The sequence below is a fragment of the Ambystoma mexicanum genome, chromosome 3p, assembly GCF_040938575.1.
Source record: "Ambystoma mexicanum isolate Mex_15411 chromosome 3p, UKY_AmexF1_1, whole genome shotgun sequence".
Lineage (NCBI taxonomy): Eukaryota > Metazoa > Chordata > Amphibia > Caudata > Ambystomatidae > Ambystoma > Ambystoma mexicanum.
Window position 1 is genome coordinate 1201102525 of NC_090925.1, and position 13813 is coordinate 1201116337.

Here is a 13813-nt window from a genome sequence, read left to right on the forward strand (position 1 = left end):
GGGGTAGGGACTGCCATAGTGGTGCAAGTTTGCTTTGTTAATAATAATTAGCTTTGTTATAACGTTGATGTGTTCAGATCTAAAATGTAGGGCTCTGAGGCATGGATGTCATTTGGGAGTCGCCAGGGATCACAACTGCGATCCCTGAGGTCTCCCTCGGTACCGTCTGTTCGCCCTTGCTAACCCCCAAACAAATTTGTAAAAAGTTTTTTTTTTTTTTATTTCTTTTTTGTGGCTAGTTATTTCTGGAGTGGATGGCTTTCTTGTTCAGGCGTCGTAATAAAAATAGGGGGTTCCACAAGTGTAACTCTTTGAGCAGTGACCCTAAATAATAAAGCATAGGAATAACAAATAATTTGTCTTTCTGGAATTGTATGCGATTGCTGGACTCATTAAAGGTTTATTTCAGGCACACTTCAGGGGGTGAGTCACTGATTTAGTCTGTTCTTAAACACCTCAACTCAGCCTTTAATCCTTCTGAGGTTGATAAATGAGTACCAAGACAGGTTGGGTGATAATGTATCTATATTTGTTCTATATAGAGCGCGTAAGCGTAAGTGCTATATAATAACACATCATTATCATTTGGCCTTGGACGTCTGCTTGCATTCACAGTAATTTGGTAATATGGGCCTATGCACACTGATATTAACGATACATATGGTGATCCATTCTTGAATGAAATGTATGTCACATTATAGTGATATCGTAACCATATTTTGCATACTGTAGTTAGGAACAAAAGCTATGTAATGCCACTTTCTATTTTGTCAAGGGTTGAAAGGTTGTGTTTCATCACTTCCCATGATGTCTCTTCCGGGTGAGGTCAAATGACATCACTTCCTGTGATGTCACCAGATGTGATATCACTTCCGCTACCCCTGGCATTTTGTTGAAATGACATCCCTGCTCTGAGGGATGTGTAGGTTTTAGATATTGGGCCAGTTGTCTGGTGCAGTGGCTAATGTGCGCTGCAGAATGGTAATGTAAATTAGGTGGTTGTGTGTGAGGTCTGCAAGAGTGCTTTTTATGTATGGACAGTGCAAACCACTGTGATAGTGTAACCATCCAGAGGGGTCGGGTGGGGGGGGGTGGGTTGTATGATGTTTAGGGAAATGTAGTGCAGGTGCGTGAATTTTGGAGTGGTGTACGTGTATGTTTAATTGTGTTGTGTAGATGTGTGAGAGTTAAGGTTTAAAGCTGGATGGTTTAGAGCTGGCTGTTGTTGGTGTAACTGGCCCAGCAGACCACCCAACAACTGTGCGCAATCCTGTTAGCTTTGGAAACATCAATGGTTGCATTTATCTGTATCTACCCATACAAAATATTCTTGTTTTATGCCTTGTTATGTTGTTTTATGTGACGTTCAGCTAAGTCATGCTCGGTCAGGTTACACTATGACAGGGCCCACAATCTATAGGCGATTGCCCGGAGCTTTCCTTTTGACAGCTCAAAGACACCCCAACCGTAGCTTACATAGGATTACACTACAATGGAGCTGAACATACAACAGTCTTACCATGCTGGCCAGTGTCAATAATAATGTGCACGCTGGCATTACAGATTATCATGGTCCTGGGGAATGTCACTGGTCTAGTGTGCTGTAAAGTGCATAATTTGCTGTTAATTTGACAATAGTTCCCATAAACCTTAATTGTGAGAATAGGAGAGGGGGCCAAACAAATAAGTTAGCACTGTGCACAATCTCTCAAGGTGGATCCTCCCCCACTTTATAAGCCCCGCCCCCGACATTTTCATTAAGGCGCATCCATAACCATGAATGAAACGTACACGCCTTTCCAGTGACTCTTCCTTAATCGCAGCCATCCAGCATCAATCAACTCACCCACCATGAGATGTCACCCTGCAACATGCAAATCACAACACGCTTCATATGAGTAGCTCTTATATGCACACAGAGCCCCCTCTATCAGGTATGTTTTATAACACAGCTATTTTGTTACAAGCACACATAGCATTGCCCGCCCATCTGTTCCACAGCAACCCTCCAGCCAACAAAGAACCTACTCCCCTGTGTTACAGGATCCCAAAGCATTAGTCAGCCAGGCACATGTCTGAAGCTGTGCTATATTAGAAGCAATACAATAACATGGCATCATGGGAGTCATTTTACAAAAAATGTTATTTGCATGGACCTCATTACGACCCTGGCGGTAGCCGTGCCCTTATTAAGGGCACGGCTGCCGCCGGTAGTGATTTTTTACCGGAGCTGAGAAAAGGGCAATAACCGGGTCATGCCGACCTTGGCAGACCCGGTAATTGCCCTTTTCTGGGCTCCGGTAAAAATTAATCCCCATTCCCATTGAGCCCTATAGGGCTCAATGGGAATGGGGAGGATGCTAACAACGGGCCCATTAATGACGGGCCTGTTGTTAGCATCCTGGTCTGCTAGCGGGTCCCGCCAAGGAAGCCTAGTCTGGCCTGGCCAGACGTCATGAGTGGGACCCGCAGCAGATCTCGTAATGAGGCAGCCCGGAATTAACGGTGCCGGTCCCTTACCGGCACCGTTCATTCTGCGGCCGCCAGGGTCCTTATGAGGCCCTATGTCTTTAATGCTGTCGGACCCCTGAATGCAATTTTCAACTTTTGCAAAATTGAGTGCATAAGTAAATAGTAAAAACGGGCGAAATCACTTTCACTCTTTTCTTTCACAATTGGCTACAATTGGTTTGTAAAAGATGTCAATGCCATCTGCAAGTAACACTTTGCAGACAACATTTACTATGTATTCTTATGGAATCCGTCTACCTTTAGCAGTAGTTAAATGCAGTCAGATTACATAGAAATCCATCTACTCCTGCATGAAAATCTCACAATGAGTACTATTAAAATGTTTTCCAGGTAGAGCCGATAGTTCGAGGAGGACATTATTTCCTGGTCTTGTCTCCCACGCCACCAATATTTTTCAAATGACTGAGAGCTAAAACCAGGATTTTACTTGTTTACACCTTGGTTTTACACTTTTGTGTAGCACTCTGGGCCATTCAAAATGGCCACCTATAATTCCTTCACATTTTCATGAAAACGTCTTACCTTGGTAAAGACAGGAGCAATACCAGACGAAGCAACTGAGTGACTTGCCGGCGTATTCTGCACCTGTTAAAAGCAACCATACTATCATTAGGCTTTCAGTTCATAAATCAACCAACTTTATTCGTACAGCAATAATCTACCCATCAAAAAATATAAATAATATAAAATGCATAAAACCAGAAACGAAAATACATGAACCTTAAAAACATACAATCCCAGCTGGTCAGACCTGCATCTTCTGAGGCAATAGTCTTATTCATAAGTGTCTTATGGTGCAGGGTACTTGTGGATCACCCAAAATTAGTCAATAGCTGAATTTGTTTGGACCAATTTTAGAGCATGGCTGTAACAAATATCATATAATTAAAAATATTGCTCAATCTCGCACATTTTACATTGATATAAAGTTGTATTGATATTCGCAAACTTTTCAAAAATAAAAGTCTAGAACAAAGTCAGCTTTCCATTGTCTGGAAAACTGAAACGTGTCCCACCTACAGAAGCCTTAGGTATTTGGGACAAAAATTGAGTAAATTGAGTTTCCAAAGAAAGAGGCACAGCGATCGGGGGTTCAGCATGGTGCATCAAACTGACAAAAGAAGACATAACTGCTTTAGTACCTCCTTACTATGATAGTGAATGAATACAATATAAACTTCATAAAAGCAAAGAGGTCTGGCTTTCTAAATGGTAATCCCTCAGAGGACAACAATAAACATACCCTTTAAATATACAAAGCCTTACCTATTGCACTTTCTAGTGTCTGTTTTTATAGTCCTCAAAGCAAGCGGTATCCACACTCTGCAATAACTAGTGATAACATTGAAAATATTAGTAATCTGATTTTATGAATGAAAGCCTGGGTTTTCAACATCAGAACCCAAACATGTGACCTCATGGTTATTCAGGGATATCTGTAGCCCCACTGAGATTCACAATTGTGATTTGTTGTTGTTACATATATTTCAGCATAAAAAGCCTTTGGCCACTGGTCTATTTTAGTGAGGGTCAATTCTGTGATTTGTTGGTTACCCACACACACACACACACACACACACACACTGCAGTGGGTCATTTGCACACGGGGAAGGGCGCTCAGCCAAACGATTGGGTGGAAAGCAAGCGAGAACACATGGTGTATAGCCCGCTTTCTCCAGCCACCCAAGGGCCTTGCCCTGGTGGCGCCTTCTTGATTGTGGAGAGGCAACAGGGAGCCTCTCCCTCTTGCATCTGCACAGTCCTGCCCTCCACCCACCCCCAAAGACATCCCACACCCTTTCCATGCCATCCTCCTTCCCTCCCCATTTACCTACTAGACCGGAGCTTTGTGCTCCTTTCACAGTTCGCCTCCCAACTGTGGCTGGTGTGTAAATATAAAATGGACTACGTGCCTTATTCTGTGGTGTTGGCCATCTTGTTTTTTTTCTATAAAGGAGATAAGGCTCACGCAATACACGTGAGGCCCATCGCCATTAAAAAAGGAAAAAAGAAACTAGTTGCACCATGGACAAACACTGGGGTGGGAAGAGCAATCACCCCTGCTCAGGGTGTTCGTACAGGGCTGGTAACGGTCCAGAGACCTCACCAAAGCTCAGGATGTTAGCCAGTCTGAACGGGGGTGATTGCTACATTACCCCATCAAGCTGTGTTGCTTGCAGAGGCTACAATATTTGCATGGATGGGTCTCCAAAAAAAATTCACTCCTCTATAGTCAGTCAAACACATTTATTCGGCCAAAAAAAGACCATCAAAGTACATCCTGCAAAAACAATTCTAGAAATAAAGATGCAAATCGGAAACAGAGTTACAGGGAAACAACATTAAGGAAAACAACAGGGCAGTACGAACATGCCACCCCCTCCAAAAGAGACCCTAAACAGTTCTTTGAGACAATGGTCTAAACCCACCATCCCCTTACTTCAACCATTTCCCATGGCGCCTCTGGCCCAAGGTGGTCAGATTTGCCCCTGAGAGGGGGCTGTTGTTAGAAAAAAACCCAGTATTTACTCTGGCAGATCTGGGAGGGGCAGCAGAGTTTAGAAAAGGGCGCATGCTGATTGAAATCCCACTCATAGCTAGTTGGCCTGCCCGCCCCCAACCTTCCAAAACCCGGTTAGCTGTACTATGGTCCCAAAAAGAAAGTTTGATGCTATCCATGGTGTTCTTGCCCATACTTGGAATTCTGCAACAGCCCACCAAAGCTTCTCTGCGTACAAATGGGCAACCTCCAGAAGTGTTCAGCCAACATAAACATTTGTTAAGTAGGGCGTCCTTTGGTTCAGACTTGTTTACTGCCAGTTTGGGAACCCCCTGTAGGAAGACAATAGGGCGTTTGGGCTTTCCTTGTTCTGAGGGTTTATGCTGACCCCCAGACTTCCACAAGCCCTGGTCTTTGGACTCAGTACACACAGAGCCCAAGATAGCAGAGGACTGGGCCACCGAAGGCAAAGACGTTAAACTAAAGTTGGAGACCCTGCTGCTCTCCCTGGTAATGGCATGGGGAACACAGGGCCCGTTGTTAGAGAGTGATTCCCCTAATGCCAGGTTAAGGGGGACGGCAGTCCCTTTGGGGGTGGTCAGGACTGGGGGGACCTGAACAAGAAAACTTTCCAAGGGACTTTCCAGGGATAAGGCCTTATGCCCCACGGCAGCTGCAGCGGTCACCATGGGCTCCTCCTGGATAATTCCACCACCCTTCAATTGGGCCTCTAGTACAGATAGCAAGAGAGCCTTGATGATGGCCAATTCCGCCAGAACTTGATTGCACCCACACCCCCTATGTAACAGAGCCTCCTCTGGGAATCGGTCAATGGACATGTTACACTCATGATTAGTGGCGGTAGTTGGTTGGTTGATGGTCTCGACCATCCGGGGTAGGGTCAAACGGGGGGAGGGACTAGCCCCAGAGCTCGTGGATGAGAGAACATCACTCCACGAACTGTTATGGGAGCTGGAGGAGGGTTTGCCCCTTTGGACAATTTGTTCCAGTCTGTCCCCTACAGCCAGGAGGGATGACGCAAGTGCTGAGGGGGTTCCATGGGAGAGGGGTTCGATGGTTGTGGCTGTGGTCTGGGACGAAGCCGTGCTTTGAGACAGGGGAAGACTTGGTTCCGGCTTGCCACCAGCATCTCCGCTGGCATCCGGAAACAGCTTGAACAGTCCACCCTGATTACTATACAGGGTGTCTTGGCTCCCCAGGTGCTGCTGGACCATTACTGGAGGTGGATTAAGTGTCTCTGCTAGGGTGCCAGACATAGGCAGGGACTGATTCACAATGGGCTTAGTGGCAAACAAGCCGGCACATGTCCCAGTGGCCCCCAAAGTAGTGCCCATTGTAGTTACTGAGGGTACCCCCCCCTGTGGTCGCTGTCTCCTCAATACCACAGTCTTAAGCTGGAATTTCTGCAGGGGGGGGTCATGGTCAGTGAGTTGGGGGCAGAAAAGGAGTGGGGGAAGCGGGGATAAGGGGTCAGTAGTAGGCTGCGCCATAGCCGATTCTTGTGAGGTTTCAGTGTCCAGATACTTATGGAGGGGCACGCCACACACCTCCATCGTGGTCCGCCTCCCAAGCTCACCTCTGTTTTCAATGTCCAGTCCGGCTGGGCTCCAGCAGCGCCGAACACCAAGCGGCGCCAAACACCACACCCTTGCCCCGCCGCGGGCTTCACCGCTGCGGGGCTAGGAAGGCGCAGATAAGCCCAGGGGGGCGGGGCCAAAGAACCAGGAAGTCCCGGAGTCCTCCAAGCAGCGCCAAACACCGCGCCTTTGCCCCACCGCGGGCTTCACCGCTGCGGGGCTAGGAAGGGGCAGATAAGCCCAGGGGGGCGGGGCCAAAGATCCAGGAAGTCCCGGAGTCCTCCAAGCGGCGCCAAACACCGCGCCCTTGCCCCGCCACGGGCTTCACCGCTGCGGGGCTAGGAAGGCGCAGATAAGCCCAGGGGGGCGGGGCCAAAGAACCAGGAAGTCCCGGAGTCCTCCAAGCGGCGCCAAACACCTCGCCCTTGCCCCGCGGCAGGCTTCACCGCTGCGGGGCTAGGAAGGCGCAGATAAGCCCAGGGGGGCGGGGCCAAAGAACCAGGAAGTCCCGGAGTCCTCCAAGTGGCGCCAAACACCACGCCCTTGCCCCGCCGCGGGCACTCCTCTATAGCCCACACTGATTGCAAGAAATTTAAATATGAAGGGTTTTCAGATTGCGCATTGTATAGGGTCTTACCTTTTTATGGGCGACTTTTCCCAATTGTCTGAAGTGTTAAGGCATGTGCATGATATTACACTTCATTAAACACTCTAGAGGATTGACCAGTTTTAGGGGGACAGTGCAGGGATTCAGAAGGGAATCATTATTTCTGCATCCCCATCTGCTTCGACGGTCTAAAAACAATTAATCACACCAACATGTGATGTTCATTCTGACCTGAATGCATTGGATTCTTATGCTAGAGGTTAGCAAATTACATAGAATTCCCTTCCCAATGTGCAACTATTGCACAGAGAAGACTGCAGTGCACGTGGTGGCTGTTCTTTCTGTAGAAATAACACTTTTAAAAAATGACCCACTATGTGTGCCAGACACCAAGAAAAATAACAGTACAGAGTGTGCTATTCACAGATGGCATGCTCCATCTTGAGATGACTTCCATAGTTACAGTTGATCATATACGTGGCTCTCAATCTTGGAGGAACACATTTTTCTTTCCTCTAGAGGCAAAAACAAACGTACATTGGTTTCATGTTGTAGGCACCCACTGAGGAAGACATTTTGGAAATTCCGTCCCTAAGTAAGTGAAAAGGGGGGCTGAATTTTCTTGAGGATACCGCTATCTCAACAACCAAAGATATTACAGATGTCAAAATTGGTATTTAGATCTTTCTTCAAAAATAGAGAAACACATGTTTTACAATTTTCCGAAAAATCCAGTAAAGGGAGGTGAAAAAGGGGGGTGAAATTATTTTGGAGGATACCCATATCTCACAAAACGAAGATGTTAGAAAAGTTAAAATTGACATTTTAAATCTTCAGCATAAAGTACATTTCTGAACTGCTTCTTAAAATTGGTAACAGAGAGAATTACATTTTTGAGAGCAAAATTGTTATCCCTTCCAACCTAGGCACAGTCGTCAATTTCCGAGCAGACCTCACATCCCAAATTTACCCTGACATAAAAAAATCTCTTGAGAAATATACAGAATGGTTAGGTGAGCGTGCCATTTTAACACCAAAGAACAGCATGGCTGCCATATTCAATAATATACTTATACATTCTTTTGGAGGAGTCCAAATGGAGTACCCATCCTTAAACTCAGTGGTTCAAAGTGATGACACAGTCCACAACCCCGTTGAGTTCTTGAACACTTTAAATCCTCCTTGTCTTCCCAAACACAAAGTTCTTCTCAACGTGGGAGCCCCTGTGATGACTGTAGAACCCCAACCCACCTAAACTCTGTAATGGCACCAGATTGGGAGTCAAAGCTCTCCAGAGAAATGCAATTGAGGCTATGGTGCTATCCAGGTCTGGCCAGGGGGAGTCCATGTTCATACCACGAATACCTCTTATACCTTCAGAATATCGGTTTGAATTCCAAAGGCTTCAGTTCCCCTTAAAGGTCTGTATCGCCATGACCATAAACAAATCTCAGGGGCAGACTTTAAAGCTATTAGGGATTGGCTTGAAGGAAGACTGCTTCTCACATGGGCAACTTTGCGTGGCCTGTTCCAGAGTGAGCTCACCTAACTTTTTTATCACCTGAAGGAGAACGGCTATTGTACCAAATCCCAAAATCCACACAAGCAAAGCTGCGGACAACAGTGAGTCTTTAATAGAATTGCAATTTCGTCATATTGTCTAGTGTAACAGTCTGCTCAAGATGTTAGATCTAAATATTCTAGTTAAAAAGAAAAGTGAAAAATATAATGACTGCAAAATTTAGAATAGTATGATTTTGTAGTTTCAGTAAAGAAATATGGAGAATATTGAAAAGTGCACGTCACAGTGTAGTAATCCCCAATAAAGTAAAACAATTATTTCTATTATAGACAAATAATGGCGCACCAATTAAACGTAACTCAATTACACTCCTCTATGATTGAAACCTCAATGATGCAAAGATCTCTACTTAAGAATAGTGGAATCTGAAAACAAACTGAAAAACACTCCCGTGACACCATGACCTATGGTCACACAGATAATATTATTCCTTCCTATAAGTGAAACTGAAACTGGAAGGTGAAATGTAAGTGACACGTTTGCCAGCGTCATCACTTGCTTCCTGTGAGATTTGTCAAAATGCCTGTGAATACAAAGTGTTTGGATTGGATGGGTGACTAGGGTGTTGGTTGCGTACAATTGGTTGTTCAGGAGCAAGTCTGACTAGGGATGCCCCACGACACATGACTTTAACCAATCATTGCCCACACTTTTAAATCCACCCTATCTATCCAGAGCAAAGAGCAGGAACCTGTGAGAGCTTTGCGGAAATAAATATATCCATATCAGGAAGAAAAACGGACACCTAGTTCCAGCTATTTTTCACCTCCATGTTATAGCTGATCAACCTCCTGAACATAGATATAAACTGTGCCACCTCCTACCAGCCCACAGCATGATTTCTACCCTTGCTCCCAGTTGACTTCACTGTTGATTTAGCCTCTGCCTTCCCTTTTATTCCTTCCCTCCCCTCCAAGTACTGAAAAATGCTCCTGCACCCTTTGCAGTCTTCCCAAATCCTCTTCCGCCACTCTCCATCCCCTCCATGCTGGAAGGCTCCCCATGAAAAATCTCTCACTTTTCGAAGATCCCCTCCTTGACTATAAATCTATTAATTGATTCTCTGTCTCCCATCTGGCATTTGCCTTGAAGTTGGTAGATCCATAAAGGGTGTTAGGTGAATGGAAACATAATTTAGATTGCCACGGCTACAACATACAGTGGCAGTAGAATTTGGTGGGGAAACAGAATAAATCCTGAGAATGACAATGTTCTTTAGGTGCTACACTATAGAGGGATATTGACACGTGTGCCAAGTCTTCTGATCTCTGTCTGTTATTGCTTTCTAAATGGGTATGCATGAAGTATGTTGTTATGTATGTGTTGTGTGTCATTAGGCTCAAGATATAAAAATGATCATGTTGTTTACAGGCACAACATATATGTGCATGTAGATAGTTATATATGTGTGTTGTGTGTCATTAGGCTCACGATATGAGTAATACAATGATATTTCCAGGCACACCATATTGGCATTCTGATGTAGTAGTAACACATGTTAGGCACTTAAACCATCAGTTTTTTCAAGTTGTGTCCATGCTGTTGGAACTGTTGACCACATACATGACCAGCTAATAGTCTCCATGTTTGTCTCCAACCATTGCGCTACCTTTAAATTGACTTGGAACCTTGTGATTCAACCACCAACATGCATCAGGCTATGTAATGTATTGCTTGTGGCTGACTATAGAATGTTAACATGACTATAAAAACATTAAAATGCCACATGTTTTTTTTTCTTCTGATTATTAAGCAACAGGTCTGACCTACCTGTTTGCCATCGATTGATATTGGTTGAATTAATGTTGAGGAGCTCTGATGTACAGAAGTGCTGCTTGATTCCTTGACTGAGGATCCAATCGTCAGTGAAACACTAGTAGTTTTTCTCTTCATCCTTTAAAAAAGACAAATGAAGCAGATATGAGCAGGAGTAAAGCCCATCGGTAAGAGTGGGTGCTGGATGGGATCCTGAGTGTAGTAATCGTCAGCATGTTCCCATTTCCTTTTCTTGATTCATAGCCTTCTCCGAGACAAAGGGACACAATGGCAAACATTGGACATTGCATGCAGACTACCAAACAGCATGCACGAGCTGACGTTCGTGCTCCCTGCAGTCAATTTGTACTTTTGGTTAAAAGCACCCTATGAACGATATAGTTTACACTGCACTCAGGAGCAAAAACCTGGAAATGAAAGAAGATAGCATTGCGTGTGAACCAGAGCAATGTGCCAGAAATCTCATTGGATCATTAGCAATATCAGTTAAGCATACATCTAACATTTAGGTAGATTTGTTCACCAGCTTGATACATTCAAAGACCCCTCATTTTTGAAACAATGTATTAATACCAATAATAGGGGTCTTCATATGGCACTAAATAGAATATAGAAGGAGGCAGAAAGGCGTATTTCATCTGTGGAATAGGAACTGACATGCTATCGATGTGGACATTAATGATAGGGACACCATTACGGTATCAGCCACTCTCTGTAAGCACAATACTGTTTGGGTCTTGTAATTTAACTTACATGAAACTTCAAGGGATCTGAATTTTAGATCCTTTTACTACCCATGTACTTGTAATTTGTGCTATCTTTATCATCGATTATCCCGATCACTCCTAGTGTGGAACAGTATTGGAACACATGAATGTTATTGCATCTCCATATGTATGCCAGGTTTAACCACATGTCTGACTGGTTGCCACTTGTGGGTGGCCTTTGGTTTACCGGCAGGGCATCGTTAAGATGTGGGAGTGTGGGGTGAAATGAAGCATGAGAAAGAGATCTCTCTCCTCTACGCTTTTTTTACTTCTTTACCTGAGTGAGCAGCACTATGATTATTAATTGATATAGCTGACATCTTCTTTAGTTATGCGTTCTCTTTTCCTAAGTGCTTAATGTTATGTATTATGTATTTCAGCTTCTTTTTATTTTAACGTAATGAATGTAAGGAATAATTAATTATGAATTGATGTTGAATATGACTATGGAACAAATAGTAATGTAATGTTGTTGTATGCTCATTGTTTCTTTTCATTTCTTTTGTATGTAAAGTTTTATGTAAAACTAAATCACATTAAATAAAGTAATAATTAAATATCAAATATAGACACACGTAGCAGCCGATTCACAAAACATTTTGCAGGATTAAGTATGATTTATGCATAAAAAAAGTAGCAAACATATTTGTGAGCTATGCTGCATTCACAAAAAGACATATCATGACATACATGTGCGGACATAACTTTCTTTTGGATCTCTTACATTTACACATTGGTCCTCCGATTGCGAATACTTTGGAGATGTGAAATTGAACGAATAGTTTGCAAAAAGAGAGGGAAGTGTAGAGTAGAAAACTATTTGGCATGAGAGATGAAGGATTGCAAATTGTTTTCGTGAAAATTCTTTTTTCTGTGTCTGAAATAGTGTAGATTTTCGTGCAGCATTCTTTTTGCAGGTCTAGGCCACCAATAAGGGTTGTAAGTGATCCCCCTCTGTGAAACGGGTGTGACTTACATGGTGTTAAACTGCTCTTATGTAACCAAAAAAACTTAGACCATAGAATAAAATCAAATGAGCTCCATTGCATGTATCTGATGTTTACGACATGGATAACTGAATTATGTATTACAGTGATGTAGTCTTTCTTTTTAATTCCATGCATCCACATACCAAATGCAGGACCCTGCTTAAGGAAGTTGATATAAGCATCATTGGTGAGAGTTGCTTTCAATAATGCACGTTTGGTCTCAAAGAATATGGCCACCCTAGAGAGCTCTCGCGGTGGGATATACTACAAATCACTGTTCAGGTTTTGGTACAAGATGTTACACTGTCTTTGCCTGTGACTTCATTTCATAGGTGCAATCCTTTTGAAGTATGGTGCATCAGATGTTTTTAAAGATGTGTTCATGTAACTGTTGTACTTAATATTGTTTAAGGCTTTGCACACAGGATACGCTCTTGCATCCATGTTTCATTTGCTAATAAGGAATTGAGGAATAAAGGGAGGGAGAGCTTTAAACCCACCTATCATGTCATCCTTGTTATAGGTATTTATTTTTTTGCATTTATAAAGCACTCACACAGCCCAGGGGCATCAAGGCGCTATTACATGAATATGTCTTAGTTACATCATATACGTGGGTGGTTAGGTTACATTAGCTCGCAAAACATGTCTTGTTTACAGCTCTTTAGGTAAGTGGCTTGGTTACAGTCCCTCTTCAATAGTTAACAAAGCATGAAAAGTTGTCTCATTACAGTTATGCATGCCTGGTTACTTTGTTTGAACATGTATGGGAGGCTTCATGGTTACATTTAAGCTGCAGTCACACGGAAACGAGCGTCGGACTGATAAGGGGTGAGGCCTATCAGATGTCTGGGTGCATAAAGTCAAGCTGAAGATCACATAAGTGAAGCAACATGGAGTTACCATTTATCATGGCTAGAAATGTTGTTGTGCTTGTGCCCGCCATTTGCTATCAAAAAAGACGTTTCTATCAGGGTGGACCAAGCCAGCCCTCTACGTCTTTCCAGGACAAGTAAATAAGTAAGGATACAGCTCTGATTGGATGGACACTCCAACTGCGATGTTTGTGCTTGAGAGTTCCTGGAATCATAGATGTGTACCAAAGTAAGAGGTCTTAGGTTCTGTAGTGACTCCTGCCTGCTGCAGTTGTGGTCCCCTAATGCTGTACCTGCTTGTGTTAGATGAGAATTTGTTTGATCTCTATTTATGACCCACAAGAACTACAAAATTGAAATTTCACTTAAAATCCAATCTTGCAGATTGTCATGTTCAAATGCACAGCTGTGAAGGCAGACCAAAGATGTTCACCATTCCCAGCCTCTAACATTAGCAGCTTCTGCTCTGAGCAATTTTGCCAGCGGGAAGGTGCTTCAGTGGGCATGCCATGAAATGTTTTATGAAATGACAATGCCCATTCATGCCTATATGCAAGCCTTAGCCTTAATCAGGCATCTGCCTATCC

General features: G+C 43.7%; 1 protein-coding gene across 5 annotated transcripts in view; it reads right to left on the reverse strand.

Annotated features, from left to right (window-relative positions):
• Positions 1-13813, reverse strand: part of MYOT (myotilin) — a 546673-nt gene that overhangs the window by 284969 nt on the left and 247891 nt on the right. For all 5 annotated transcript variants that reach the window (XM_069652618.1, XM_069652622.1, XM_069652620.1 and 2 more), the window contains 2 exons: positions 10590-10713; positions 3055-3117 (listed from right to left, as the gene is read on the reverse strand). In XM_069652618.1, the coding sequence (XP_069508719.1) occupies positions 3055-3117; positions 10590-10713 (187 nt within the window). The remainder of the gene's footprint in view (positions 1-3054; positions 3118-10589; positions 10714-13813) is intronic.